At 54.9% G+C, this 27,244-nt stretch overlaps 3 protein-coding genes and 1 pseudogene across 7 annotated transcripts; 2 read left to right on the top strand and 2 right to left on the bottom strand.

Annotated features, from left to right (window-relative positions):
- Positions 1-5,136: 5,136 nt before the first annotated feature.
- On the top strand, positions 5,137-18,182 carry PGAP3 (post-GPI attachment to proteins phospholipase 3). Of its 5 annotated transcripts, XM_069481336.1 has the most exons (8): positions 5,137-5,357; positions 6,600-6,697; positions 7,484-7,636; positions 16,266-16,328; positions 16,922-16,983; positions 17,340-17,476; positions 17,748-17,952; positions 18,114-18,182. In XM_069481336.1, exons 1-8 carry the CDS (start codon positions 5,177-5,179, stop codon positions 18,175-18,177), a joined length of 963 nt encoding a protein of 320 aa, XP_069337437.1. In that variant the 5' UTR covers positions 5,137-5,176; the 3' UTR covers positions 18,178-18,182. The 5 variants fall into 5 exon arrangements, with proteins under 5 accessions (XP_069337437.1, XP_069337439.1, XP_069337438.1 ...); XM_069481338.1 differs by lacking the exon at positions 7,484-7,636; XM_069481337.1 differs by lacking the exon at positions 16,266-16,328.
- Positions 18,183-18,278: 96 nt separating this feature from the next.
- LOC138391535 (uncharacterized) lies at positions 18,279-19,006 on the top strand (annotated as a pseudogene).
- Positions 19,007-20,529: 1,523 nt separating this feature from the next.
- Positions 20,530-22,694, bottom strand: PNMT (phenylethanolamine N-methyltransferase). Its single transcript, XM_069481335.1, has 3 exons — positions 21,928-22,694; positions 21,161-21,368; positions 20,530-21,064 (listed from the first exon to the last, which is right to left on the bottom strand). Exons 1-3 carry the CDS (start codon positions 22,322-22,324, stop codon positions 20,617-20,619), a joined length of 1,053 nt encoding a protein of 350 aa, XP_069337436.1. The 5' UTR covers positions 22,325-22,694; the 3' UTR covers positions 20,530-20,616.
- Positions 22,695-23,929: 1,235 nt separating this feature from the next.
- TCAP (titin-cap) lies at positions 23,930-27,092 on the bottom strand. The gene is made up of 2 exons (XM_069482449.1): positions 25,036-27,092; positions 23,930-24,796 (listed from the first exon to the last, which is right to left on the bottom strand). Exons 1-2 carry the CDS (start codon positions 25,143-25,145, stop codon positions 24,403-24,405), a joined length of 504 nt encoding a protein of 167 aa, XP_069338550.1. The 5' UTR covers positions 25,146-27,092; the 3' UTR covers positions 23,930-24,402.
- Positions 27,093-27,244: the final 152 nt, after the last annotated feature.

The following is a 27,244-nucleotide window of genomic DNA, read 5'->3' as shown; positions in this document are numbered from 1 at the left end:
TCCACTGCTTCCCTGGCCCTTCAGGACCCCAGGCTAAGCCCTGTTGCTGTGGAAGGTATAGACCATTTGGTGTGAATGAGGGTGCTCTTGCCTCTGGCTTTTGGTTTGGGGAAGAGGAGACTAGGACACTTGCAGAAGCATACAACTATGGCAATCACAAAGTCTTGATTTGGAGGCACAATTCCAGTTTCAGATGATTTCATTCACTGAACTCACATTGTTGATTTTTCTCTTCCCTTGCCCTTTCCATCCAATCATTCTTTCAGATCTAGCAACTCCTATTTCAATACCTTAATGCTTTTTCTGCCTCTACTACCAGCTAGTATGAGCCTCTATCATTTCTCTGGGCTACAGCACCAGCCTTTGATCCCCCTGAGTGCTGCTCTTGCCCCCCCTACAATCCTTTTGCTTTTCCCACAGCAGCCAAAGCAAATGTTTTAAACATAAATCAAATCATGTCATTTGCTCGAAGGCTGAAACACCCCTCAGCAGCTTCCGGTTGCCTCAACTCTCCACTATGACCTGAGACCTGAGAGGACCCGGTCTCTGGCTGCTGCTTCAATCTCATTGCATTCCAGCCGCAGCTTCTTTTCTGTTTTTCAAAGATGCCAAGCTTGTTCCTGCCTTAGGGCCTTTGCACCTGCTGTTCCCTCAGCCTAGAACAATCTGCCCCCAGGTGTTCACAGAGCTGGTTCCTTCTGGTCATGCAGGTTTCAGCTCAAAAATGCCTTTCTTAGCCACCCGATCCAAAGTAGGCCTCCCCTCCTGCTCCATCCCTCTGCCCTCCCTGATGCCACTACTATATTATCCAATTATATAGTTGACCCTTGAGCAATGCAGGGGCTAGGGGCTCCAACACCCTCGCCTCGTGCAGTCAAAAATCCACGTATAACTTTCTTTTTCTTTTTCTTTTTTTTTTTTTTAAACAGTCTCTCTCTGTTGCCTGGGCTAGTGTGCTGTGGCATTAGCCTAGCTCACAGCAACCTCAAACTCCTGGGCTCAAGCAATCCTCCTGCCTCAGCCTCCTGAGTAGCTGGAACTACAGGCACACACCACCATGCCCAGCTAATTTTTTCTATTTTTAGTTGTCTGCCTAATTTCTTTCTATTTTTAGTAGAGAAAGGGTCTTGCTCTTGCTGAGGCTGGTCTCAAACTCCTGACCTCAAGCGATCCTCCTGCCTTGGCCTCCCAGAGTGCTAGGATTACAGGCATCAGCCACTATGCCCAGCCCACGTATAACTTTTGACTCTCCCAAAACTTAACTCCTAATAGCCTATTGTTGACCAGAATCTTTACTAATAATGAACAGTTGATCAACACATATTTTGTGTTATGTGTATTATATACTGTATTCTTAAAACAAGCTAGAGAAAAGAAAATGTTATTAAAATCATAAGGAAGAAAAAATATGTTTACTATTCATTAAGTGGAAGTGGATCATCATTAAAAGTCTCTATCCTTACCATCTTCACTTTGACCAGGCTGAGGAGGAGGAGAAAGAGGAGAGGGAAGAGGAGCGGGAAGAGGAGGGGTGGGGTTTTGCAGTCTCAAGGGTGGCAGAGGTGGAAGAAAATCTGAGTATAAGTAAACTCTCCAAGTTCAAACGGTGCTATTCAACTGTTAATTGTATTTAACTCAACAATTGTCTGTTACTACACAAAATTGTTTTTACATTTTTTCTTTGTTTTCAATTGATTGTATATACAGATAGTACAAAATTTTAAAGGTACAAGAACAAAAAGTAAGTACTCACTTCCCTGTTGCCCAAACACACAGTTCCATTTCTCCCCAGAGGCAATAACTATTTCCACTTTCTTATATATCTTTCTAGATATAGTATCTAATATAACAAATATAACACTATATATTCTTATTTTTCTTCATGAGGTAATGTATTAATATTTATGTGTGTGCACATACTGTTGCATTTTATACTTATCAAAAATATCATGAGGACTTTTTTTTTTTTTTTTTTTTTTTTTTTGAGACAGAGTCTCACTTTGTTGCCCAGGCTAGAGTGAGTGCCGTGGCGTCAGCCTAGCTCACAGCAACCTCAAACTCCTGGGCTCAAGCGATCCTCCTGCCTCAGCCTCCCGAGTAGCTGGGACTACAGGCATGTGCCACTATGCCCAGTTAATTTTTCTATATATATATTTTTTAGTTGTCCATATAATTTTTTTCTATTTTTAGTAGAGACGGGGTCTCGCTCTTGCTCAGGCTGGTCTCGAACTCCTGACCTTGAGCGATCCACCCGCCTCGGCCTCCCAGAGTGCTAGGATTACAGGCGTGAGCCACCGCGCCCGGCCTATCATGAGGATTTTTCCATGTCTGTACATTATAATTCTGCCCCATTCCTATTAATTTATGTTCAGCATTCCATTGTATGGCTCTCCCTCAATTACTGTAATTCATTCTCTATTGATCAACATTTGGTTATTTCGCCTTTTTTTGTTGTTGTTGAAAATCGTGACTAATGTTACCATGAATAGCTTTATATTTACACCATTTTGAGCTTTGTAGGTATATTGGAGCTTGTGTAGGTATACCAGGAGTGAAATTGTTGGGTAGAGCATATGCATATTTCATAGTCTGATAGTGCCAAATTATCTTACATAGAGGTTGTACAATGTCCTCTTACATTAGCAGTAAAATTATCTTAATCTCTTGTTTGATACTTGTTTATGGTCTGTCTCCCTCTTCTGACCATGAGAAGGACAGTGCCATGTTCATAACTCTGTTCCCAGAACCTTGCACATGGTCAACTTCAATAAATATTTGATGAATAAAAAACACTCATTGTAGACTATCCCTCAATTTTTCTCTAAGAATATGGTCAACTTGCCTTTGGGCCTTTAGCACACTATCCTATTTGCTTTGTCTTTCTTTTTTTTTTTTTCACTACTGCAATGGCTGACACAGTAGGGCTTAATAAGTCTGAGTTGAAAGAATCAATCTATGACCTTGATGGCTGTTGCTCACATTGGAAGCCAAGTTAGGAAGCAGATTAAGCTAAGGGGGCTCAATAGGGAAGTGAGGGATCCAGACTGGAAAGTTGGAAAAGAGAAAGGCTAGGTAACTGCTGTCTAGAGATTGTTGTCTGTGGCTGTGCTGACAGGGACAATTCTCAAGAGCTGGGCCAGAGAGAAAATACCTCATCTTCTGAGAAAACAACAGGACAGAAGTATCCATTCCCCCCCTACAGCTTGTTTTCTCCATCAGGTATGTAGGCATGCATTTTCGGGGACCTTTGAAATGCCTGGGACCCGAACAGATTTTCATTGTTAGCTCTAAAATATGGTAAGAAAACTATAAAAATTAATATTTTACTAAATATATATAAATGTAGCAATGTCAACTATTAACAGCAACTCAACTAGGTATAATTATTTATAAATTTTATTTAATGTGAGGCACTGCCACATTTTAATATGTTTGACATAACATAGGATGAGGTCTTCAAAATAGAAAACTTGAAAGTTTTAAAAAAGTCCTACCTAGAAGTCTTCTCACAGGGAGAATCCCTACCTTGTCAGGATTTCATCCTCTTTAATCCTAAATGTCTGCATCTTTAAATTGGGATTCTTATAAAAAGATAGATTCATCTCGTAAGGACTAAATGAAAATGTTAAAAAATGTATCGTAAAAGGACTGATCTATCAGATGCAAAGTAGTATTAGCACTTGATTGTTTCTAGTTGGCTCCTGGAGGGCTCAGTGGTTGTTTTATTCATTTCAGTTTCCCCGTCAGTATCAACTGGGTGGTCAACTCCAGGGGACACTATTCATGTTACATTTAACTGGAAGAGTTGCCATTCACAGAATATGCAATGTGAATGGTGCTCCTCTGAGCGCCATTCACAGAAAATGCAATGTGAATAGTGCCTCCTGGAATTGTGCCCTGCTTAGCAAGGTGCTAGAGCTAAGGGATAAGGAAATGTTTGCTGACTAAGGAAATGAATGGAATCTGAAGTTACTTCTTGCTCATTCCACCACCCAGGATAAAAAGGAAAAGTTGACTAGGGGGTGAAGAAAGTCGGGGAAGAGGAAAGGTGATCATTAGCTACAAGGTTTCAATGCTTCAATGAGATGGGAGGGTGCTGGTGGTAATGCAGGGGAGGTAGGGAGAGGGGATATTAAAACAAGTACCCTATTCCCAAGTGTCTTCCTTAATTTTCTTTGAAATATTACATCTTTCCTATCTTGGTGTAGAACCACGCTAGTAACGTGATAGCCCTGAATTTGGCACCTAGCGACCTCTTTTGTTGAATTGTGTTGTTCATTTTTTTTTTTTTAAATTGCACTTAGCACCTAACATGAGCCAAATTCTGTGTTAATGCTGGAGGTAAAGTGGTGAACAGGACAGCAGAGGTTCCACCCTGCGTGGGGAAAACAGACCATTGTATATCACCCTCAAGGTGTTAACAATCACCCTCAGGAGATGGTGTTTAAGTTGAGACTAGAAGAATAAGCAGAAGAGAGTGAAACAGACTTGGCAAAGTCAGGAAGTGTAAGGGACATGGCCCTTTGAAGTGGGTCTGGAACAAGGGAGTGAGGGAGATCAGTGGGCAAGGGCCAGATCATGCAGGACTTGTGAAGTTCGGATTGTATCCTAAGAGGAGTTAGGAACCAATTTAAGTATTACATCTTAGTGCTTATAGATTTTTAAGAAAGAAAGTGACATTGTCAAATTTGAATTTTTGAAAATGGAGCGCGGATTGGAGGGGTCAAAAGTAGAGGCAGGGAGCCCTGTGAAGAGGCTACTGCGCTGTCCTGGAGACAGATGATGATGTGTTTAACCAGGGTGATGCCAAAAGAGATGGAGAGAAGTTGACAGTTCCAGGTGCATTTAGGAAGTGAAATCCGACAGGGCTGGTTACAGTAAAATAGCCCTACCTCAAAAGAGAAAGACCCCGGAGAAGAAACAGAAACAAAACACTTTATTTTGCTCCTTAGCCGATCAGGGGTCCCCCTTCACTTAACCCAGTCGCCTCAACATCAGGACATGGCAGAAGGACGAGGGGCGGGGCAGCAACCCAGAAAAATCCGGGAACTTTTTTCAAACTGGGTGGACGTCAGCGGAGAATAGACTAAAGAACACACGAACTTCCGGTTACTCCGGAAGTAGAAGTTTCACACGCTCCTAAGCTCCTCCCGCGGCGGCGAGCCAGGGTGAAGGGATGGCCGGCCGGGCAGCGCGGCTGGTGCTGCTGGCTGGGGCAGCCGCAGTAGCGAGCGGCTCCCAGGGCGACCGTGAGCCGGTGTACCGCGACTGCGTACTCCAGTGCGAAGAGCGGAACTGCTCGGGGGGCGCTCTGAAGCACTTCCGCTCCCGCCAGCCAATCTACATGAGTCTAGCAGGTAAGCCCCTCCCATAGTAAGCCCCGCCCTTTGGTCTTGGCCCCGCCCCTTGTACTCTGCAATCCCTGGACCTTAGTTTCCCCCAGCAGGATCTCTTATGAGTGTGAGTGAGTGGAGCCCCCTAGGTGATGAGAGCCTCATCAGCCTGTCTTACTTTCCCAGAAACTTTCATTTGCTTTTTATTTATTTAGTCAAAAGGGTATTTACTAAATACTGGGTACAAAGCCCTGAAATGACACAGAAATCAAACCAGGGTCTTGCCCTTTGGAGCTTACAGCCCCCAGGGGACATTAGCCTTCTCAAGTACAGGAATGATTTGAGCCCTAAAAGACTTAGATTAAGCCCTAGAAGGATTTGGGATGGTAAGGAATCTACTCTGGCTTTGAGGGGGTGGAGGCAGGGATATCTTGGAATGTTTTGAGCAAAGGAGGGCTTCAGACAGATACGTTAAATTTGGACCTGTAACCGTAATGGGCAAGGAACCACCATACTGAGCACTTACCATGTGGCAGGTGTCACAATAAGTCTGTTAGTTTTTATCACAACCCTTTGAGGTAGTTTCTCTAATCCCAGTTTTACAGAAACTCAGAGAGGTTAAGTGCCCTGCCCAAGGTCACACAGCCAGTTAGTGGTAAAGCAGACTTTCCACTTCTGGCCTGTTACCACAAGCTTGTCCTTTTTACTTCCACTTTGCATTCCGGACGGAGGAAACAGAGCAAGTGGAAACCCTGGACAGATATGGACACATCCAGCGGGCTTTCTTTACTCAGGGAGAAGAGGGCATTAAAGTAGTGACAAATAAGGTTTGAAAGTCAATTTGAATCCTCAAAAGTCAGGCTGAAGATTTTGGGCTGCATTTTCAAAGGAGGAGGGTAAGACATAAGGCAGTAAGGGTTCCATCCTGGCGAGTGAGAGTAAATCCGTGTTCAGGAAGACAAACATTATCCCAGGTTTCCATAGGTGTGTCCATCAGATGCCAAGATCACCATCTTGGATGAAAGGAAAAGAGAAGAAACATTTCTATTTGCTCACTATACACTCCCACCCCTAAAATACACCTACATAGATACACATCCCTTCCATTCTTTATCCATTTACATGAGAAGCTAGAATTTTGAGATTTTTTCTGGTTCTCTCCCACGTACAGTCCCTCTTGGCCTGTATTTGAGCTGGGGCCCATTCCTGATCTCTTTGTACCTCTCTGTACTGGGGAGTCCACCAGGCCACGTTTGTCTGTTTCAGGCTGGACCTGTCCGGACGACTGTAAGTATGAGTGCATGTGGGTCACCGTTGGCCTCTACCTCCAGGAAGGTCACAAAGTGCCTCAGTTCCATGGCAAGGTGAGTTGGAGGGTCAGGGTAGATATATGGGGTGGTAGGAGTTAGATACCTCCCAGTTGGACCACACTGTCCAAGCAATCTGAGGCATGGGGTGATGGGTGCGTGTTTGTACCTGTTCTTCTCAAAATTTGCTGGTTTTTATATAATTGGATCGGACCTGCCTCTGAATTTGGAGCTACAAGATCCAGGAGGCATTGGAGTCCCCTCAGAAAGTAGTGCTGGGATTCTTAGGGTGGTTGAGATGCCCACCTTGCTGCAGGGAAAAATTTCCTGACACATTGTGACATGTTTTCTGTTGCTTTTCCAGTAGTGGTCTGGATTAATAGTAATACCTCTTTGATTGCCCAGCGAGGCACGGTTTGCTGGTGCCTTTTGATCTAGTATTATTTCATTCTAGCCTGTTGAAGTTGGCAGGAATTATTCTCCCCACTTTTCCACAGAGTAAGCTGAAACTCAGAGGACTGTGGTCAGCAGTAGAGGAGGGATTGGGACCTGTGTCTTCTGCATGGCAGGTCTGTGCTGTTTCTACTGGGCCACAGTGAGACACCTACGCTGGCCATCTGGTTTTCCCAGAGATCAGGGCTTACGGTGCTGTGCGTGCTGGCCGGGACAGGGGGCATGACCCTTACCCAGGCCCTGGAGAAGCACTGAACCTGAGGCTCTGGCCAACACGCAGAGCTGAAGAGCCAGTTGGAGACCTGTTAATGCAGCATGTCAAGAAAAGTGTGACTGAGCCAGCTGGGGGTTGCCTGCCCCTCAAGCCTCCTCCATCTGCTCCTTTTTCAGTGGCCCTTCTCCCGGTTCCTGTTCTTTCAAGAGCCGGCTTCTGCCGTGGCCTCTTTTCTCAATGGCCTGGCCAGCCTGGTGATGCTCTGCCGCTACCGTACCTCCGTGCCAGCCTCCTCCCCCATGTACCACACCTGCGTGGCCTTCGCCTGGGTAGGTAACCTGGCAGGATTCCTGCTGTATCCCCTGCTCTAGAAAGGAGGAACTCTTAGATCCCTATTAATACCCAACAGGGCTTCTACCCACCCAGCTTCCCTCTGTTTTCCAGGGCTAAATTTGCAGCTGCGGGCTGGTCACGCCTGGGGAGAAAACAGGGAAGGTGCTGAATCAGGCCTTGCCTTTCTAGCAGAGTCCCAGGCCAGGTGGTTTAGGAAGGAGAGAAGAAACAGACATTTTTCTTGTCCCGAAGAGGAAGCCACTAAAAGACCCAGTAGGGCAGTTTACAAACACAGAAGGGAGTGTGATGGTACAGTGCATGCTGGGACCGTGGGTCTTTCCAAGGACCCCTCTGGAGGACTGGGAGCGATCTCAGTTCTAGCCCAGACCTACTAGGCAGTAGCAGGCACAGGACTCTGTCTAGAGCTCAGCCTAGTCTCAGACCATCCCTGGAGAAGCTGAGGTGTGGTTCCATCTGAGTACCCAGAAGGGACTGTCAGCCTCAGTGTGGTTGGTCTGAGCAGCCAGTATCCAGGACCTGGAATTGTGTGAGAGGCACGGACTAGGGTACAGATATGAGCTGTGACAGGCCTGGGGAGGGTGTGAGAGTCAGAGGCTGCAATGCATGTCCCTAGGTCAGAACTATCCCTATAAAACCTTTAGGAAAAAATCCACACTCACTCACCTTCCTGCTGTCACAGCAACCATCACTCACATGTTGAACACCTACTATGTGCCAGGTACTTGGCTGGGTGCTGGACACCCAAAAGTATATAAAAATAAGTCCCTAAATTTGAGGAGAGTAGGGGGAGTCCTCTAAACCAGGGATGGGGAACCTGCAGCCTCAAGGCCACATGTGGCCCTCCAGATCCCCAAGTGTGGCCCCTTGACCGAATCCAAACGTCACAGAACAGATCCCTTTATTAAAAGGATTTGTTCTATAAAATTTGGATTCAGCAAAAGACCGCACTCAAGGATCCAAGGCTCAGAAAGTGCACAGGCGGGAGAGAGTGAGGGTCATTCAAGGACCTGGAAGGCCAGGAGGCCTGCCATGCAGAAAGCCAGGGAGTGGGTGTGAGATGGGTGGGCAGGTGGGCAGCGCATGGGGCCAGCCCACGGAGAGCCTCACACTGTAGATCTTTTTTTTTTTTTTTTTTTTGTTGAGACAGAGTCTCACTTTGTTGCCCAGGCTAGAGTGAGTGCCGTGGCATCAGCTTAGCTCACAGCAACCTCAGACTCCTCGGCTTAAGCGATCCTACTGCCTCAGCCTCCCGAGTAGCTGGGACTACAGGCATGCGCCACTATGCCCGGCTAATTTTTTCTATATAGATTTTTAGTTGTCCATATAATGTCTTTTCTATTTTTAGTAGAGACGGGGTCTCGCTCAGGCTGGTCTCGAACTCCTGACCTTGAGCAATCCACCCGCCTCGGCCTCCCAGAATGCTAGGATTACAGGCGTGAGCCACCGCGCCCGGCCTCACACTGTAGATCTTGACTCTCAAAGCATCAGGAAGCACCGAGGGATTTTAAATGAGGATTGGGAAGAGAAGTGGTTTCATGAATAGATTTGCCCTTTGGAAAACTCATTCTGGCTGCTGCATAGAGAACAGATTGGAGGGGGCGGGAGTGGATGTAGTAGACCAGTTGGTAGTTTTAGCACAGGGCCCAGCAGCTAGACTAGAGAGGTGACACAGGTCTTGGGCATTAAAAAGAAGTATGTTTCAGTTGTGTTTTGGAGGTGATGTGAAATTTTTTTTTAATTTATTTTATTTATTTAACTAATACGCACAGCTCTAACTGTATTCCAGGCACCATTCTAAGCATTTTATAAATATTAACCTTGTTTATCTTGTAACAAGTGTCAAGAGACAAAATTACAACAAATTTAGTTATAGATTCAATTGACTTTTTTTTTTTTTTTTTTTTTTGAGATAGAGTCTCACTCTCTTGCCGTGGCGTCAGCCCAGCTCACAGCAACCTCAAACTCCTGGGCTCAAGCAATCCTTCTGCCTCAGCCTTTCGAGTAGCTGGGGCTACAGGCATGCACCACCATGCCTGGATAATTTTTTCTACATGTTTTTAGTTGTCCAACTAATTTGTTTCTATTTTTTTAGTAGAGACTGGGTCTTGCTCTTGCTCAGGCTGGTCTCGAACTCCTGAGCTCAAACGATCCTCCCGCCTCGGCCTCCTAAGTGCTAGGATTACAGGTGTGAGCCACCGTGCCGGCCACAATTGGCTTTTATTTGTAATTCATGAATCGGGGCGGCCTTCATTCTACAAATTAGAGTGAGAGCTCCCACTGGGCGATAGCAGAGCAGTGGGTTCTGTACAATGGGAAGAAGGAGGCAGAAAAATAGGGGGAAAAGAGCTGATTGGTTAACATCAGGTTACTTTTTTGTAAGGATTGAAGCAGAGAGTACTTTCTGTTTATGCTGACTTAGGTAGACTAAAATCTCCTGTTTTCAGGAAAAAGCAGTCTGTTTAGGGCTCTATCTGCCTCCTTAAAGTCTCAGTTTGATTCTGTGGCATTGAGCACAAGTGACTCCATTTTGATTTGCTCTGGTCTGTTGGGGCCCACTGCAGTGGCTCTGTCCCAGTCAGTGGGCCCCCATGACATTTGTTTAACACAGCTTATGAGGTAGGTATTATTATCGTCCCCAGTTTAGAGAGGAGGAAACCACAGACTGAAAGGGTTAAGGTGCCTCCCCTCGGTCATGGAGCCAGGGTTGATTCCAGGTGTCTGGCTCCAGAGTCTCTCTCCACTTTCACCGTCTTGGCTGTGCTGACAGGCCGCGGCAGAGGCTTAGATGGGGAGAGAGGAATCAAGGATGACCCCTGTGTTTCTGTATATGAGACGGTGATAGAAGCTGTGAGTGTGGGTGAGGTCTCCCTGGGAGATGGAGAACTTGGACAGTGGGAAGAGAAGGGGTCTAGGATGGAGCCCTGAGAAACCCCCAAACTTAATGGCTGGAGAGAGGAGGATGAGCCAGCAATGGAGACAGAAGGAGCAGCCAGAGGCGTAGGTGGAAAACTAGGAGACTGTGCTGGGGGAGCCCTGGGGCAAGCACGGGAAGGAGAGAGTGGTCTGCGTTCCTGAATTTACTGGACAGTCAGTTTAAACAAGAACTGAAGGATGCCGCTGGATCTGGTGACCCAGAGGTCTCTAAGGACCTTAAGAAAAGTGATAGGAGGGGGTGTGCTGAGAAGTCCAGGCCGAGCCTTGGACCTGGGAGGTGGGCACCAGAAGGGGGCAGGATAGGATGCTGTTAAACCTCTGGGAAGTGTCGATCCTCCATATACTTCCTATTCAACAACTGTTGATGATAATCGTTATGAATTATGAAACACGAGCCATGTGACAGGCTCATCCTCAGCACTTTACATATTTTCTTGTTTAATCCTCATAACTCCCCTATGAACTCTGAGTAAGGCTCAGAGGGAACAAAACTTGCCCAAAGTCAACAGCTAATGAGTTAGCAAGGAGTGGAGACAGGGTTGGCATCCAGGACTGTCTGACCCCAGGGCCTGAGTTCCTGTCCCCTCTTCTGGGCTGCCTCCCTGTCTTGTGATGAATGTTCATGGAGCATTGGCTGTGGGTAGAGACGGGGTTTAGCACTTGTAGGGGCTGAAGCCCCTGCCCCAGGGAGCTAAGGGTAGTGGGAGGCAGAATGCAGGCAGAGCCCAAGGGGCTGGGCAGGGAGGCCTGGGAGTTGTGAGGCCGGGAGGCCACATCCTCCAGCCGGGTATATCTGCCAGGGAAGCCCAGGGAGGAGGAGGGGTTTCACTGGGACTTACAGACCTGGCAGGGCTTAGACATGTACATATCGGGGGAGAGGAGCCTGGATTCCAGCATTCGAGGCCTAAGGCACACATGTGGGACCTGGCCACGTTTGGGATCGAGCCAGGCAACCGAGGGGCAGTCAGTTCGGCCCCAGCGTGGCTGCGTGAAGGGGAGTGGAGGGACAGGAAATGGAGCAGAGAGGGCCCTGAGTGCCAGGCTGAGGGCCAGGGGCGCTGATGTAGGCAGGGCCTGGCATCAGCACACACTGTCACAGGCATGGGTGAGACGGAGCCATCACTTCCTGTGTAGGTCTCTCGCAGAGAAGGGAATTTGGTCCTGGCTAAGAAAGCAGGAAGGGGAGGACTGTCTGACCCCAGGGCCTGAAACTGAGGAGATTGCACCTGTCCCCTTTCCCTTGGGGTTCTTCCAGGGACACTGCTTGTCTGGGCCCACTGCCTGTACCGCCCCCTTGCCCCTGCTCCTGTTAGAGAGCATGGGACAGCCCTGCCTGAACTCTCTGAACAGAGCTCAGAGCCTTCTTGGGTAGACTGCAGATCCGAGGGGACCTCAGAGGGTCCCAGCCTTTGTCTTCACGACATGTGCCAGAGGCCAGTGGTCACTTCACAATGCTGGTCTTGATTTCCCTGATTCTTGGATCTTTCATCTCAATGGTGTCTGGGACTCAGCTTCCTTCTTGGCAAGGGGTCACACCTCCCAGGGCATCCCGCAGTCCAGGGTGACCAAGGACCCTTAGGGAAAGAGCAAGAGAGTTGGGGTGGGAGAGGGCAGATAGCTGCAGCCTGTGTCTTAGGGCACCCTACGAGATAAGGGGTTTTGGGACATGGGAACCCCTCGTGCCACCACTAGGCCCTCAAGGGACAGAGCCTCAGAGCCCGCACTCCTGTCAATGACCTAGTTTGGATTTCCCAGTTGACCTTTAGTCCTGTATGTGATTCTGCAGGAGGGAGAGGTCTTGAGCTGTGTGGAGGGCGTGGCAGTGCACTTTGTCCTGGGCTGGGTCTTCTGGAGCAGTGGGGCTCCTGATTTCTGTTGGGGTGGGGTAGGAAGGCCCCTCATCTGCTCCAGGTTAGGTCTTGGAGGGGGAGTGTCTCCGTCTGCCCTGGGAAATGAGGAGCCTGCAGGCTAATGAAGCTTTGGTGCGAGAAGGCGGCCCCTGCCTTGCCGTTTAGATCTGGGCTTTGGCTGGGCAGCCGCCAGGCAGGGGTGGGGAGTCCACCAAAGCTCTGCACACCGTGGCCCTTTGACTTCATGGTACAGGGGGCCCCTGCTCTCTGCCCAGGCTAGGAGCCAAGCCAATTCCCCACCCCTTCACCTAGCAAGGAAAGGTCCTCAAGTGTAGAGATAAAGGGTGAGGTGGCAGGGAAGCCCAAACTGTCTTCGCAGGATGATTTATGGGTACAGGGACTGATTGTGTACTTCCTCTGTTGAGGAAACTACAAGAAGTAGGTTAAGGCTGTAGCGGAATGGTGGTCAGACTTCAGGAAGGACTTCCCAACAGTCAGACAAGAGCCAGTGGAACAAGCAATAGCAGGAAATCGAGGAATCCTTTTTGATGGTGGAAAAAGCTCTCCTTCCTCCATCTCCATCCACCTCTTTCCCCCCTCTCAGGAGGGAGCAGGGGCAGGCTTGCCCTGCCTGAGGCAAGAGGTGAGACACTGTGGCCCGGGTGGGGGGGGCCAGGGTGGCAGCAGGCGTCATATTTAACATTCTGCCTCCCCCACTTCTGAGACACCAAGCTATTTAAAGACCCACTTGTCCCTACCGCCACGGTGTCAATGACAGCCCGGAGCACTGGGGCTTAGCGCTGGGGTCGAATTCCTGACAGATCTGGCTCACTTGGCATCCAACCAGTTTCACGGCTATGATATTTTTGTCTCGATTTTCTTATTTTCCAACAGACTGAAACAGCCTCTTGCTCTGCCTCTGCCCGGCCTCCATTTCCACCCCTGCGGGCACCCTGGCCGCCCCGTCTCCTCAGTGTTTACACGTAGTGCTTGGTGCCCGCTGGGCAGCCCCTCGCCCGCCTGGCCAGTTAGCCCATCTGCGCCCCGTTCCACTCGGGCTCGGCTGAGGGGCCTGAGAGCAGTCGTAGTTTGCATCTCGGACTTCCCCTTCCTTCCACGTCCATCTGTCCCCCCTGCATCTTGGTGACAGACTCTGAGTGCAGAGAAATGGTATCTCTTCGGTTCATACTAGTGGGACGGTGGCCCAGGAGGAGGAGGGGCTCTTCCCATAGCTGCGGTGTCTGCATTCAGAGATGGAGAGATCTTGGGGTCCTGTGGTTTGACCTTGAACTTTGTGACCCTTGAAGCAAGGGAAGTTGGGGTCAGGTGAAGGAAAGAGGTGAGAGTCAGCCTACGGGACACGATGAAGGAAAGTGACATTTGTGGAGCATCTGCTGTGTCCCAGGCAGCAGTAACAGTAACCGTTTACTGAGTGACTCCTTAGTGCCAGGCATTTTGTAGAGGAGGCAGCTGAGACTCACAGATGATAAGTTATGTGTTCAAGGTCACACAGCTATTTAGGAGCCGAAGCAGGACTTGAACGCAGAGGCTGTCTCATGGTGGAGACTCCAGACATTCTGCCCCCAGCCTGGAGCTGTGGAGGTGGGCCTAGGCCGCGGGGGAGACCACCCCTTCTCTGCCTAGATGTCCTTGGCCTGCAGGGAAAGTGGGAGGCAGACTTGGCCCCTTCAGTCTCAGGTCTGTGAGGAGCTGAGAGGGCTCTGTGCTGGTCAGCAAGGTAGAGTGAAATGACACCTAATGCTTTCCCTGTCCTGGGCACCATGCTGTCCACTGTGTTTGCATTGCTCCTTCAGTCCTTATCAACACTGATTATTCCCATTTTACAGATGCGAAAATTGAGGCACAGCAAGGCTAAAGAACTTGCCCAAGGACACACGGGAAATACAGAGCCAGGATTTGCACCCTGGCAGTCTGGCTCTAGGGCTTACAGTCTTAATGACACTACCTCCCAAATCTGAGGAGAGGGTGAGAAGAGGAGCACCCCCAAAATGGGACACTCCCCAGGGGAGAGGGGACTTTTAAGGGGTACAGAGTCCAGGCTTCAGGTGGGTCTCTGTAACTGGAAGGCACCAGGGGAGGCGGTTGGACAGGGGACTGAACAGCCCTCACATGGCCTGTGGCCCTTTGTACACACACAAACATACATACACACACATACACACGCACTCTACTCTGGGTGTTCCAGCCACCACTTAGCTCAGTCCTCTTGTCACCTCCCCCTTCCTGCTGTGGGTGACAAGGAGGCCTGGCTGGCTGCCAGTCCCTGCTGCCTTCCCCTCTTCCCTGCCACACTGGCACAAGGGCCACTCTCCTCTCTAAGGATGTCCCTGTTCCTGGCCTGCCTGGGAGACCTGGTCCACACGATCTCCTGGGCCTTGTCTCCAGCCCAGCCTGCTCCTCTCCCCGTGCTGACCCCAGGCTTCGCAGACTTTGTGGGAGCAGTGTCTAAGAAGCTGCCAGTTCAGTCACATCTTCCAGCCTCCAGACCAGGCCTCTGTGACTGTCTCTGCAGAAGGGGCCTTGAGCCAGGCGGGAGGGACAGAGTGGCCATCCTCAAAGGAGGAAGCAACCTGACCTAGACTAAGTCACCTGATGCCAGGGATGGGAAGGAACTAAAATTTCACTTAGGCTGCTGATTTGTCCCAGGAGCAGCTTGGACTGAGAAGGGCAGGGCCTTTGCCCAGGTCAAGGGATGCTCAACAGCAAGGCCCAGCCCAGGGCCCAGGCCTGGCAGGCCGCACCTGGCTGCCTTGAGCACTCCCAAGCTGGCATCATGAGAATGCCAGACTGGCTTTGCGACAGAGCCCTTCCCTGCCTCCACCCTTCTCTTCCCATTCTCTCCTAAGCTCCCCGGGCCTGCGTTAGGGAACCCATCCTACCGTGTGAGCCTGCTGCTACAGTGCCCGACAGAGAGTGGCTTCTTGCCCTGCTCCCTCTGTCCCCTGCTTGGCCTGCTTTCCTGGCACGCTGGACCTGTGTGAGCAGCTCCTGGCCTTTATTCATCTCTGCAGGCCCATCCCACCCTAGCCATCCCTCCCCACCTGCAGGCCGTTCCTTCCTTTGGTTGTCACGGGTTTCCCAGTCCTTCCTCCTGCCCATTTCAGTAATCTGGGCCTCTGCTGTGGACACAGCAGTCCCTGAAAAAAATGCCAGCCCTTGCCCACCACAGCCCTTCCAGCCATGCCCCTCCGCTCCTCCCAGGGCCTGGGAGCAGCCACTGGTCTGGCGGGTTGGGCAGGCCCAGCCAGGAGGAAGCTGGGCTCCCTTGGCCACCCTCCCGCTCAGAGACTGGGCCCCAGTGGGACCTGCCTCATCTCCCTCCCTCCCTCCCTCAGATCACACCCCAAGCTGGCTCGAGCCCCTCCACCCCACCCACCTCATCCCGCCCCCAGAGGCTGAGGTCACCGGCTCCCTTGGGCCCGGGTGGGGCTGTCATCACCTGCTGCTTGGGGGAGGAGGCAAGGCCCCTGGGGGCTGTTGTCTTAGTGATTGAGTAACCGGGGAACTTGGCTCTGTCAGAACTGGCTCCCAGGCCAGGCCGGAACCTGTGAACCTGTAGAGGCTGCAGCCCCCTGTGGCCTTGTGGCCTTGGGGCCTTGGGCTGGCAGGAAGTCAACCTGAGGGAACCAGGCTGGGTAGGGGTGGAGGGACAGGGGTTTGTTCAGAGGCCCCCAGGGCCAAGGGAAAGCACATTGCTCACCCCAGAGAGCCCCTTCCAGAAGGCAGGTGGATAATGACCCTCTGGGGGGGGCTCTCCCCTGCCACAGGGCAGCATGCTCACCAGCCCGTCCCTCCTCAGGTGTCCCTCAACGCTTGGTTCTGGTCCACTGTCTTCCACACCAGGGACACCGACCTCACAGAGGTGAGCGCCCCTCCAGCTCCCCCTCCTGCGTGGGACTATCTTAGAGGAGCCCAAGAGGGGTGGGCAGAGCGGGGCTCTGGAGCGTAGCTGACTCCTCTGAGGGGCACGTACCCCGAGGGAGACGTTTCAGACCTACTCATGGACTTGAGCTGCACTTGAACCTTGTGAGGTACGTGTGACTGTTACCTCTTTCTGACTGACGTGGTGGCCGAGCCTTGGAGAGGGGTCACCCAGCTGGTAAAGGGGCTCGGTCGGGATTGAGTCCACGGCTGGCGAGCTCCAGACCGGGCTCTGCTTTCCGCGGCGGCCACCCTCGACCTCTGCCTCTGAAGCCTCGCTGCTCCGCACATTTTTAAAAAATTGTAAAATGTGATCTCAAGGGTCAGTCTGTTCAATTCAGGAGTGAAACAGTGATAGGCAGAAGGAGCAAGAGACACAGTCCCCGCTGACGACAAGCCCAGGACCCCCATCCCCTCCCTGCCGCCCCTGCTCGCCCCCATCCCCGTGGGTCCTCTCTGGGCCCTGCTCTCTGAGGAGCCTTGTCGTCTCCTGCTGCCCTCACCCCGGCCCCCCACGGCTCTCCCTGTCCTCAGAAAATGGACTACTTCTGTGCCTCCACCGTCATCCTACACTCAGTGTATCTGTGCTGTGTCAGGTGAGCCTGCCTTGGTGGCTGCAGGGGCAAACTCAGGCCCTAGGGGCAGAAAGGGGTCACCCGGCCCTCCCCTGGGGGTGCCGCCCTGAGGGCCAGATCTCCCAACACCCACTCGAGCTGTCCTGGATGGGGACTCTGAGGCAGAACTGGGGGGCCCTGGGTCCCCACAAGGAGCTGTAGCACCTGGCCCCAGGCCTCTGGGGGGCGGGCGGCCTGTCCATCTAGCCTGTTTTGGTGGGGGAAGGGATGAGTGGCTTCAGGGACCACATACTGATGTTGAGGGGAGGAGATGCTTCAGGGAATGCTGCTCTGGGGACGGGCCACCCACCATCTGAGCAGCTCTGATGGTGGGGCAGGACCGTGGGGCTGCAGCGCCCGGCTGTGGCCAGTGCCTTCCGGGCCCTCCTGCTGCTAATGCTGACCGCGCACATCTCCTACCTGAGCCTGATCCGCTTCGACTATGGCTACAACCTGGCAGCCAACGTGGCTATTGGTGAGGCCGGGCTGAAGCCTCAGGGGCCTTGAACTATCTGCAAAACTGCTGGCTTGGGGTGCGGGTTGGTGGGGGGGGGGAGGGGTTGGTTCTATTCTTGGAGAAGGAGGTTCTAGAGAGACCCTTAGGGTGGAGGAAGGGGGAAGAGTTTGAGGTGGGACAGGAGAGCCTGAGGATGATCCTGGGGTCAAGGAGCATGGGGCTGGGGGTGGCCTTGGGGAGGGAGAAGGAGTCCAAGGAATGAGCCTCTCCTGCCCCCACCGGCACCCAGGCCTGGTGAACATGGTGTGGTGGCTGGCCTGGTGCCTGCGGAACCAGCGACGGCTGCCTCACGTGCGCAAGTGTGTCGCAGTGGTCTTGCTGCTGCAGGGGCTGTCCCTGCTCGAGCTGCTCGACTTCCCGCCTCTCTTCTGGGTCCTGGATGCCCACGCCATCTGGCACATCAGCACCATCCCGGTCCACATCCTCTTTTTCAGGTTGGTGCTACTCCCTGCCTGGCACCCACCTGCTTTGCGCCCTTCCTTGCCTGTTCCTGCGCCCATCCGCCCCCTCCCAGCTTGCCTGCACTCTCCCAACCCTGCCCCCAAGGGAGCTCTCAGAGCTGCGTGCCTCAGTGGGCTCCTCCCTCGGCCCACAGCTTTCTGGAAGATGACAGCCTGTACCTGCTGAAGGAATCAGAGGCCAAGTTCAAGCTGGACTGAGGACCCTGGGAGCGGGATCCTACCCCCTCCCTGGTGGTTCCCCTTCTGCCCTCAACCCTTGCGATGATTTCTTTTCTCCTTCTAGCTTCTTGAACTTGGACATGAGGGATGTGGGCCCAGAATCATGTGGCCAGCCCACCCCCTTGCCAGCCCTCACAGGTCTTAGAGGCTGTTCTGGGGACGGGCTCCCAGCATCCAGGGCTGGAGAACGGGCAGCCCCTCCCGTTTCTGGAGCTGAACTGGACGGCACTGAGTGTGTCCTTAGCTCTACTCAGAGAAGAGCTGCCTGTTTCCTCCCCACCAGGTTCCTCCCCGATCCCTTGCTGCCTGGCTGGGTTCCAGAGCCCTCGGTACACCTGGGACACCAGGCACTACCTGCCCTGGGGGAAATAGTGGGGTCCCCTTCCGTTACCCCTTGCCCTCCTCCAGGGCACCACTAGGTGGCACTGGATGCTTGCTCTTTGGTTAGCCAAGTTTTAAGGCCAGTCTCATTCTCCCCATGGGATCTTAAGGGTCCAAGCTGCTAGGACTGGGGAGGGGTTTCACCCAGCCAGACTCCCAGAAGGCCTCGCCACATTCCCCTCTAGGGCCAGGACACCTGCGAGAATCCTGTGCTGCTGTCCTGGTTGGGACCCTGCACACAAGTGTGTCCGGGAGTGTGGGCCAGACCAGTTGCGTAGCTGGGTGGGTCGTGAGCATGGACTTGGGTGTGTGTGAGCCTGGGCCGGGGTGTGTGCAGTGTGGAGAGTGGGGTGTGTGCATGGCAGCGGGAGCGGGTTCAAAGTGTGTGTGTTCAGGGGGCGGGTGGGTTAGGGGAATGTGCACATGAGTGTGCGTGTGGGCATGTCTGAGATGCGTGGGGATACAGGTGAGTGCGCCACAGAGCTGAAGGAGGCTGGAGCAGGATGGAGAAATCATGTCACCATCAATAGTCAATTATGGAGCACTGACTCTGCCCGAGGCCCCCGCCAGGCAGACAGCCGTGATATCCCCATGTTCTGCATAGGGGGCCAGGTGTCTAGGTTGCCTGCCTGTGTGTGGATGTGCTCCTCTCCTGTCCCCCTTTGCCACCCCCCTCCAAACCTCACAGGGCCCCCATACAGCTTAAGAGCACCCTCCAGAACCAGCCCCTCAGGGGAAGAGGAAGGAAAATGGGGATCCCTGGGGCTCTCTCCAGCCTCCTTGTCTCCTCACCTTGGCATAGTTGGGCTCCTCCTCCACAGCCCTTTCCCTGCTGCCAGCCCCTTCCCCATAGCCTGGACTTCTGAGAGGGACCGGGCGATCTGAGGGAGGAGGGGAAAAAGCTTATGGCTGGGTCTGGTTTCCGCTCTCCCCAGAGGGGCTAACTGTCCCAGGGGAGCCCCAGGGCAGGCAGGAGCCACACTGTGCCTGCACCCCAGTAAAGGTGACCCTCTGCCAGTTGCCGGCAGCCCTGGCACAGTCCTGCAGCACAAGAGTAGAATGTGGAGCTCCAGAATGTTCCATCCCAAAAGCAGTCTCTGTGATTGGAGCAGGGAGACTGGATTTTGCTTTGTTCCTGCCCCCTTGTCCCTCCTTGGGTGAGGGAGGGGAGCTTGCTAGGACTCCAACCTCAGGGACTTGGGTGGCCTGTGTTAGGTTCTTTTGATACTGAAAACTATTTTAAAGTAGGAGGGTAGCAAGGGACATGCTTAATAAATCAATTCTCAGCCTCCCCTACCCTTGCTCAGCTCATTTGTGTGAGTAGTTGGGGGGGGGGGCCGGTGCTGGAGGGAAGGAGAGGACCCAGAGCTGGCTGGAGGCAGTAGACAAAGGTGGGGTCTCCACCTGGGCCCCTGGGGGTCAGGGTAGGACCAGGTGCAGAGCTGGGCAGAGCTCAAGTCCAGCTTGGGGGAGGGAGCTGGTGCCACTTCCTCCCTCTGCCTGCCCTGGCCTTTGTGCGTAGATTGCAATACCCCCTCCCTCCCCACCGCCTGCAAATTCCACTTCAGTCTCCTAAGTTTCCCCACTCTCCCGCTTTCCGGTCTGAGCCAGGTTGCACCATTATTTGTTACTTAACCTCTCTGAGCTTCACCTGGAAACAAACCACCAGGACCTATTGCTAAATGCAGGACTGAGTGATGCTACAGGCGTTAACTATCTATCATAAGTGCCTGATGCACTGCACGAGCTGAATGAGCTCCCCTGACCTTGGCCGGCCTTAGGTTGGGAAAAATGAGTGGTTACAGAAAGCTACCCTCAAGGAAGCTTCTGGGATTAAAAAAAAAAAAAAGAAAGCCTGGGGTTGGTGCCTCCCACACCGCTACACTCAGAAGAGATCTCTGGGCCCTTGTTGCTTCCCAGGAGAGCCACAGACAGCACTGACACTCAGCAGCAGGGCCTTATTTCTTTATTAGATGCCACTTCAGAGAATAGAGAATGTGAGTGGCTGAGGCTATAAGGCACTGGCACATTGGGCCCTCACACCCCCACCCCCACCTTCTTCTGGGCCCAGGCAAAGAAGATGCCCTTGACATCATCTACACCTGTCTGGAGGTGCGCAGGCATGGTGTAGGTGCGAAGGTCCCGGACCTCATACCCACTCTGCACCAGGGCCTCCCTCACCTCCTCCTTACACACCGGCACCACCGCCAGCCTGGCCTCCCCGGCCAGGTACCACGACTCCTCCACCGCCCCGATCAGGAGGAGGTGCCCCCCTGGCCTCAGCAGCGTGGTGATGTTGTCCAGGGCACGCTGGAAGCTGGTAAGGTCTGGGCTCACAGCCTCCAAGCAGAAGGTAGAGACCAGGGCATCGGCAGGCAGGGGTGCCAGGCTCCCAGCACCCAGGGGCTGGGGCTGGTGCACGTCAACAGGCAGGACCCGCTTCACCCTGGCTCGCAGCTGGCGCTCCTTCTCCTGCCAGGACTCACTGTGCAGGGGCACAAGGTGGGGCTCAGTTGTCTGTGTCCCCAACCAGCCAATCCATGGGAAGCCCCCTGCCCGGCCCTCACCCTCTAGCCCTTACCCCTTGCCCTCAATAAGGCAGACGTGCTGGCTGTATGTGCTCCAGTTGAAGGCTCCAGGCTCCTCCTGCAGCCAGAGCCCCAGCTCCCTGCGATTGACCTCCAGGAAATCTGTCATGGTGATGTCCTCAAAGTGGGCACAGGCGCTGAGCAGCTGGTATATGGTGGGGCCGGAACCGATGTCAATGAGTGTGCGTCCAGACACCTCGCCTGAGCAGGGAAGAGGAAGAGGGTCTTGGTGCCAGGTCTGCCTCAGTCACCCTTTCCTTACCTGCTCCTCCCTCCCACTTTCTGGTTCCTTCTCCCCCGTAAGTGTGGCTCTGTCTGGAAAAAGTACTGGCTCAGAGTTAGAGAACCTGGCGGAGTCCTGGCTCCAACACGGACTCACCTACCTTGGCAAAGGAACTTAACCTCTCCAAGGCTCAGGTGCCACCTCTAGGAAACTGCCTGCCAGCGAGGGTTAGTGGGGAAACAGCGCCCGCTGTTTCTCCCTCCCCTCCCCAATCTCTGCCTCCATTTCTTTCTCTGCTTCTCTCTTCATCTCGGTCTCCCTCCTGCATCCCCCACCTCGGCCCTCAGTTCTGAGCATTCTCCCCTCCCCGCCCTCTCTCCTCTGCCCTCTCCCAAGGGATGTTGCTCCTCTCTATTTGCTGCTTCTTGATCCCCATCCGCCTCTCTCACTCTCTCACTCTTCTTTTTCTGTCTCTCCCTGCGCCCTGTCGTTCCCTGTGACTTCTTGTCCCCCGTGCCTCCGTTTCCCCGCGCTCACCGGTGGCGAAGGTCTGCGCCAGGCAGCGCAGCTTCCAAGGCCCGACGCCGTCCGGGCTGCTGAGGTCCCCGCGAGGGGGCGCGTAGTTGTTGCGGAGGTAGGCGCGCGGCTCGAAGCGCTGGTAGGCCGAGGCCACCGCCGCCCGGCCCGGGTCCGAGTCAGGGGGCGCGCCCGAGGCGTGGCTCGCGTCTGCCCGGCTCATGCTGCTGCGGTCCGCCGCTCGCCCGGCGGCCCCTTTATCTACCGCCAGACCCCTGGCCCGGCCCCTCCGCGGCGGGCCGCGGCTGAGTGATGAGCCGCCCGGGGCCACGCGCGCCACGTCTCCCCCACCCCATCCATCTCCTTTAGTGTCCGAAGAGCAGACACACCGGAGGTGAGGGGGCGGCCGCGGGGACATCAGCTCCCGCCCCACGCCGGTCTGCACTTGCTCCCGCAGCCCTGCACCCTCCGCCTCACCTGCCCATCCCAGTCCCACCTCGTGCCCCCCCGCCTCAGCTCCTCACCCCGCCCCGCCGGCCCGGCTCCCCCCGTCGGTCTTCTCACCAGCTCCCTGCAGCCATTCACCCCCTTGCCCAGCATCCGGTCCTTTCTCTTCCCCATGGTTTGAATTAGCCACTTCCCCAGTCCCCGTCTCCCAGCGCCCCCCAGACCTCCGCCAGGCCAGGCTCCCCTTCCTCCGGGACGTCCAACACCCACCCTTTCCTTAGTAATGTCACCCCAAGTCCCCTTCTCCGCCCCTCCTCCAATCCTCTCCTTGTCCTTACCTATCCCACCCTCATCCTCCAGCGCCCCCTCCCCCCGACTCCAGAAAGGACAATCCGTTCTGGCCTCCACTGCGGTCGCTCTGGGGCCCCAGAGCCAGGCTCGGGCCCCGCCCGTCCGATGGCAGCAGCGATAGGGGAGGCGAGAGAGGCTAATGCACTTAGCAGGCGGAACATCCCGGCCTCCCCCCGCGGCCCCGCGGGCTCCACGCCGCTTATCTGGGGGCTGCCCAGGACAGAAGGTTCGGGATGTTCCCGCCAAGTCTGCATCGCGGGGCCCAGGTGCGGGCGGAGGGCTTGGGGCGCATTCTCCAGGGGCCTCCAGGGCCACCAGGGGGCACAGTCCGGGCCTTTGGGCGTCCGCAGATTTGGGGTCGGGCGGGTCTGAGGTCTCTGACCCCTCTCCCCTCGCAGCTCACACTCCAGCCCTTCTCTGCGAGAGCGAGCCAGGCCACACCTGTAGGTTCTGCTGGGCGCTCCAGGTACCTGGCTGTCAAGATGCTAGGGTCTTCTCTCCTGTCCCCACAAGTGGGAAACCGATTCTGCCCACAGCATCTCCATGGTCTTCCTGAAGCGAGACCCCTCTGGAGCATCCGGTGCCCCTCTGCCCCAGGTAGGCTACCGGCCCCTGCCCAGATCGGTTCTTGGTCCCCTTGATCCTCCTTGTCCCAAGGGGAAAGCCTCCTTGGGCCAGGCAGCCAGGTTGGGACATGAGTCACCACAACAGTTGCAGGGGTCACAGACAGGAACCTGACCTCCTACCCCCTCCACCCACCCAGCCCACCCTGGGCTCCCAGGGCAGGGAGGGTGGAGCGCCTGACCCCAGCCAAGGATTGACGCTGTCTGAATTAAGAACTGAGAGGAAGGTTAGTCTTAGGGTCACTGACCCCATGCACACCCTGAGGCACAGCCAAGGACAGTCCTGGTGCCAGCCCCCTCCGTATTCTCCATGAGACATCATTGAAACAAAGCCTGATGCCAGCTGGCCTGCTGGGCACTGCCCCATGCCAGGGTGCTGGACATGGAAGCCAGGGCTGGGCAGCAGAGTCAGGGGACAAGAGGGGGACGACGGGATAGACAGGCACCCTGTTTACAGCTCTGTCCCTGCCCCCCTCCCAGGCAGGGAGTGTACCCACCACCTCTGCCATATTTAGCTCAGATGCAGGGCCTGTTCCCAGAAGTGGGCATGGCGGGGGGGACACCGATGGGCTGGCCCTGCAAGCACAAGGCAAGAGACAAGACTGTAACAGGACTGAGCATTTATTGCAGCGCTAACAGCGTGCTGGGGGCCCCACTATGCCCGCCTCTGCCCTTATCACGTCCCCCTCCCTCCAGTCTTCTCCAAGCCTCCTGCCTAGCGCATCCCACATCCCCTCACACTTTTCATAGTCCTTCTCTGAAGCTGAAACCCGGACCAGGATCACTCCTCCCAGGCACCTCTCACCCTCACCAGCATCTGTTGTCCTTTCCCCTGGGGCTGGGGTACTAGGCTACACTGGCCCCCAGCTCTCCACCCTCAGCACCCACCGTCTTTGCCCCCCTCCCTTTGGGAACTCCGGGGGCTCAGGCATCCTGGCCTCTGGCTCCCTCCTCCCCTAGCCCCCAACTCTGGGCAAACTAAAAAGCATCCATGGCCAGCAGCTCCCCTCTATAGTCGTAGCCAGGAAGGGCCCAGCCCAGGGCGGGCACAGTGGAGCCCGAGTCACAGTCCCTTTCAGCCTCTCTGTGCTTCCTGGGACATGGAGCGGGACAGGGAGCGACGGAGGGCACCGGGCTTGCTGACAGGCACCACGGGGGGCAGCTGCTTGGTGATCTCAGCCACCTCCTGGCGATCCACACACTGGCCACCCAAGGCTGTCTCCAGTGCCAGCAGCTCCTCCAGTGGGACAGGGGTGTCCTCACGCTCCTCCTTGGTGGCACCCATCTTGGCAGGTGTGAAGATGGGCAGCGGTAGCACCCGCTGGTAGGGCAGCTGGTACTCCTGCAGCCCGCGGCCGAGGATGCCCATCCGCATCACCAGCCAGGGGGAACGCTGCACCAGCGCCTGGCACTGCCCCTGCTGGTGGTAGGTCTCCCGCCGCCAGGCATCCTCCTCATGCAGGGAGCAACTGTGAAGGAGGGGAGGGGACGCTGAGCTCCAGGGAGCTGTTGCTTTCTAGTTGCAGGCTGGGCAGGGGGCTCCCGGGACCTGGGGCAGGAGGGGTGACTCCGCTTCGCTCTCCCCAATAGGCACTCTTCCTGCCCCCACCCCCAGAAACTTCTCCAGGGCTTTGGGCTCTGGCCCCATGTGGCTCAGGGAGGGTGCTTTGGGGGAGCAGCGGTGCGACTCCCGCTGACCCACACTCACCCCTCCTCAGGCCGTGTGGACAGCGTCAGATCCTTCCACTCAGCCCAGAAGGCTTCTCGGCGCTCAGAGTCCTCCTCGGACACCTGGCAGCTCAGCTCTGAAGTGGCCATGATCACTCCTCACGCCCTCTCTGCTCTGCTCCTCCCAGGCCCTTTAAATAACCCCCTCCTCCCCCTTCTCCAGGGGCTATTTTCAGCCCCTCTGGCGTCAGATGCTATAAGCAGAGCCAAGACTCACTGATGGGGGGACTCCGGGCCCAGGGCAGGGGCTGGGGTACTTGGGCCCTGGCTGCCCCCAGGCCAGAGGTCTGGGGCTGGGGTCCTCAGAGCAACACCTCCAGGTGCCCTAAGCTCCTCAGACACCGTCTCAGACCAGCCACGTGCCCAGCCTCGTGCCCCCTTGGCACTTGCCGTCTGCCCCACCCACACCCCCTTGCCCAGGGAGGACAGCGGCTTGTCAGTAAACAGGGCAGGCACTGGTGCCCCCCTGCACTCTGCACCGGGGCTGCCAGGTCCTGCCCCCGCTGCTCTCTCCTCTGCCTGGGCTCAAGGGCACATCCTCAGACGGTGCCCCTTGACCAGGAGAAACAGTACAACCAACGTCCTCAGGTGCCTGCACAGAAGGCCTAGTCCCTGACCACCACTGCCATACCAGCAGGGGTGGCGGATGTTAGCTCCACACCTGGGACCCTGGGGCATGAACGTTTGCCAGGTGTCTTCCTTCCCCGTGGCCAGTGGTCAGAGAAGTGGTCTCCTAAGGCGGGCCAGTGGGGGTGGAAGGAGCCCTCAGCTTTACCTCAACACCTCACCTGGGGTGAAACAAACTCCAGGACCCCGACGAATGCCAGTCAGAGACCTGGCTCCAGCCCCAAATCGGCCAGAAATAGGCTGTCACCATGGGTCAGTCTCTTCCCTTCCCGGGGCCACAATGAGACGGCCAGGAGAGCTCTGGAGCCCAGCTCCACATGCAACCTGGGAGGCTGGCTCTCATTCATGGGGAGCAGGGGAGAAAGATGGCTGCGGGGACAGCCCGGCGCCCAGAGCTAGCAACCCACAGGCTGGCACATAGGCGGGGGGTACAGGGGGATGAAGAATGAGGGCATCGCTGGGTACACAAAACAAAGGGCGCCAGAAGAGGCAGTGACAGGAGCTGCGCTGAGGACCTTGTAGGGACAGCAGAGTACCTGGCAGCAGGTAAGGCCCGCCTGCAGAATTACATACTATTGATTACTCGGCACTATGCCCGATTCTTGGTATCTCTTAATCTCTTAACGAGCCTATGACATTAGTCTCATTTTCACAAAGTAGGAAACAGTCTGAGAGGTAGATTTGGTCGGGTCACACACCTAGCCGGGACCAAGATAGGATGCACCTGGCTCCAAACAAGGTGGCTCCTTGGGAAGCCTGCAGGCAGGGAGGGAGGAGGACAGTGTCCTGGCCCGTGCCTGGGACCCCGAGCTCCACACTGCCCCTGGTGTGGGCCGTGGGGGCGGAGGGGGTGGGCGAGTGGAGCCCGAGAGGCTCAGGGCTCTGAGTGGCTGGGATCCCAGAGCTCAGGCCCCACCACCAGGCCCCCCAGACAGTCAAGGCCTGCCGTGGGCACAGCCCAGCGCCTCCCCTACCCCCCCAGTCCTGGGCTGGAGACCTTAACCTGCCCTGAGGCCTGACGGGGGGGGGGGGCGGGGGGCATTTTTCTCTGACTTGTCATCTGCTCTCTTGAACAGGTCAGGCAGGGGGAGGAGTGTTCCAGGAAAGGCTCCCACTGGCTCTGCCCTCCTGTGACTTGGAGGCTGTGCTGTGTGACGTGTCACTGCTCACTCCTTTCCCATCTAAGCGCTGCCCTCCTCTCCCTCAAGAGGCCAGGCAGAGGGAGGGCTTTTTTTGTTCCAAGTTCATATTTTTAATTGGCTCAAATTACAAAGGTCCCCAAGGAGGCCCTCGGAGGAGGGAAACAACCTGGGAGAGGCAGAGATACACTGCCAGCACCTGCCACCCCCCACCTGCCACCCACTCCCCCACAAGTGTGGAAAAAGGTCCCAGACCCTTTCAACAATCCTTAAAAACTGTGGTGAGAGAGCAGGCAGACAAAGGGCTCTTTCACCTTGACATTGGCGACAGGCAGCCCTGACCTATCCTGCCCAGGGGCCTGACCCGTCCAACCAAGTCTGAGGCTCCCATCCCAGACTCTGCCCCTGGCAGGGTAGGGGACA

Source organism: Eulemur rufifrons, chromosome 9, assembly GCF_041146395.1.
Source record: "Eulemur rufifrons isolate Redbay chromosome 9, OSU_ERuf_1, whole genome shotgun sequence".
Lineage (NCBI taxonomy): Eukaryota > Metazoa > Chordata > Mammalia > Primates > Lemuridae > Eulemur > Eulemur rufifrons.
This window is presented reverse-complemented; position numbering and strand designations above follow the sequence as displayed.

Coding starts and splice junctions, on each gene's coding strand:
- PGAP3 (XM_069481336.1), top strand. CDS start 5,177: ATGGCCGGCCGGGCAGCGCGGCTGGTGCTGCTGGCTGGGGCAGCCGCA. Junction 6,698..7,483: donor TGCCTCAGTTCCATGGCAAG/GTGAGTTGGAGG, acceptor CTCCTTTTTCAG/TGGCCCTTCTCCCGGTTCCT. Junction 17,477..17,747: donor GGCAGCCAACGTGGCTATTG/GTGAGGCCGGGC, acceptor ACCGGCACCCAG/GCCTGGTGAACATGGTGTGG.
- PNMT (XM_069481335.1), bottom strand. CDS start 22,324: ATGTCCCCGCGGCCGCCCCCTCACCTCCGGTGTGTCTGCTCTTCGGAC. Junction 21,369..21,927: donor GGCGCAGACCTTCGCCACCG/GTGAGCGCGGGG, acceptor TTCCCTGCTCAG/GCGAGGTGTCTGGACGCACA. Junction 21,065..21,160: donor TGCCTTATTGAGGGCAAGGG/GTAAGGGCTAGA, acceptor GCCCCTGCACAG/TGAGTCCTGGCAGGAGAAGG.
- TCAP (XM_069482449.1), bottom strand. CDS start 25,145: ATGGCCACTTCAGAGCTGAGCTGCCAGGTGTCCGAGGAGGACTCTGAG. Junction 24,797..25,035: donor TCCACACGGCCTGAGGAGGG/GTGAGTGTGGGT, acceptor CCTCCTTCACAG/TTGCTCCCTGCATGAGGAGG.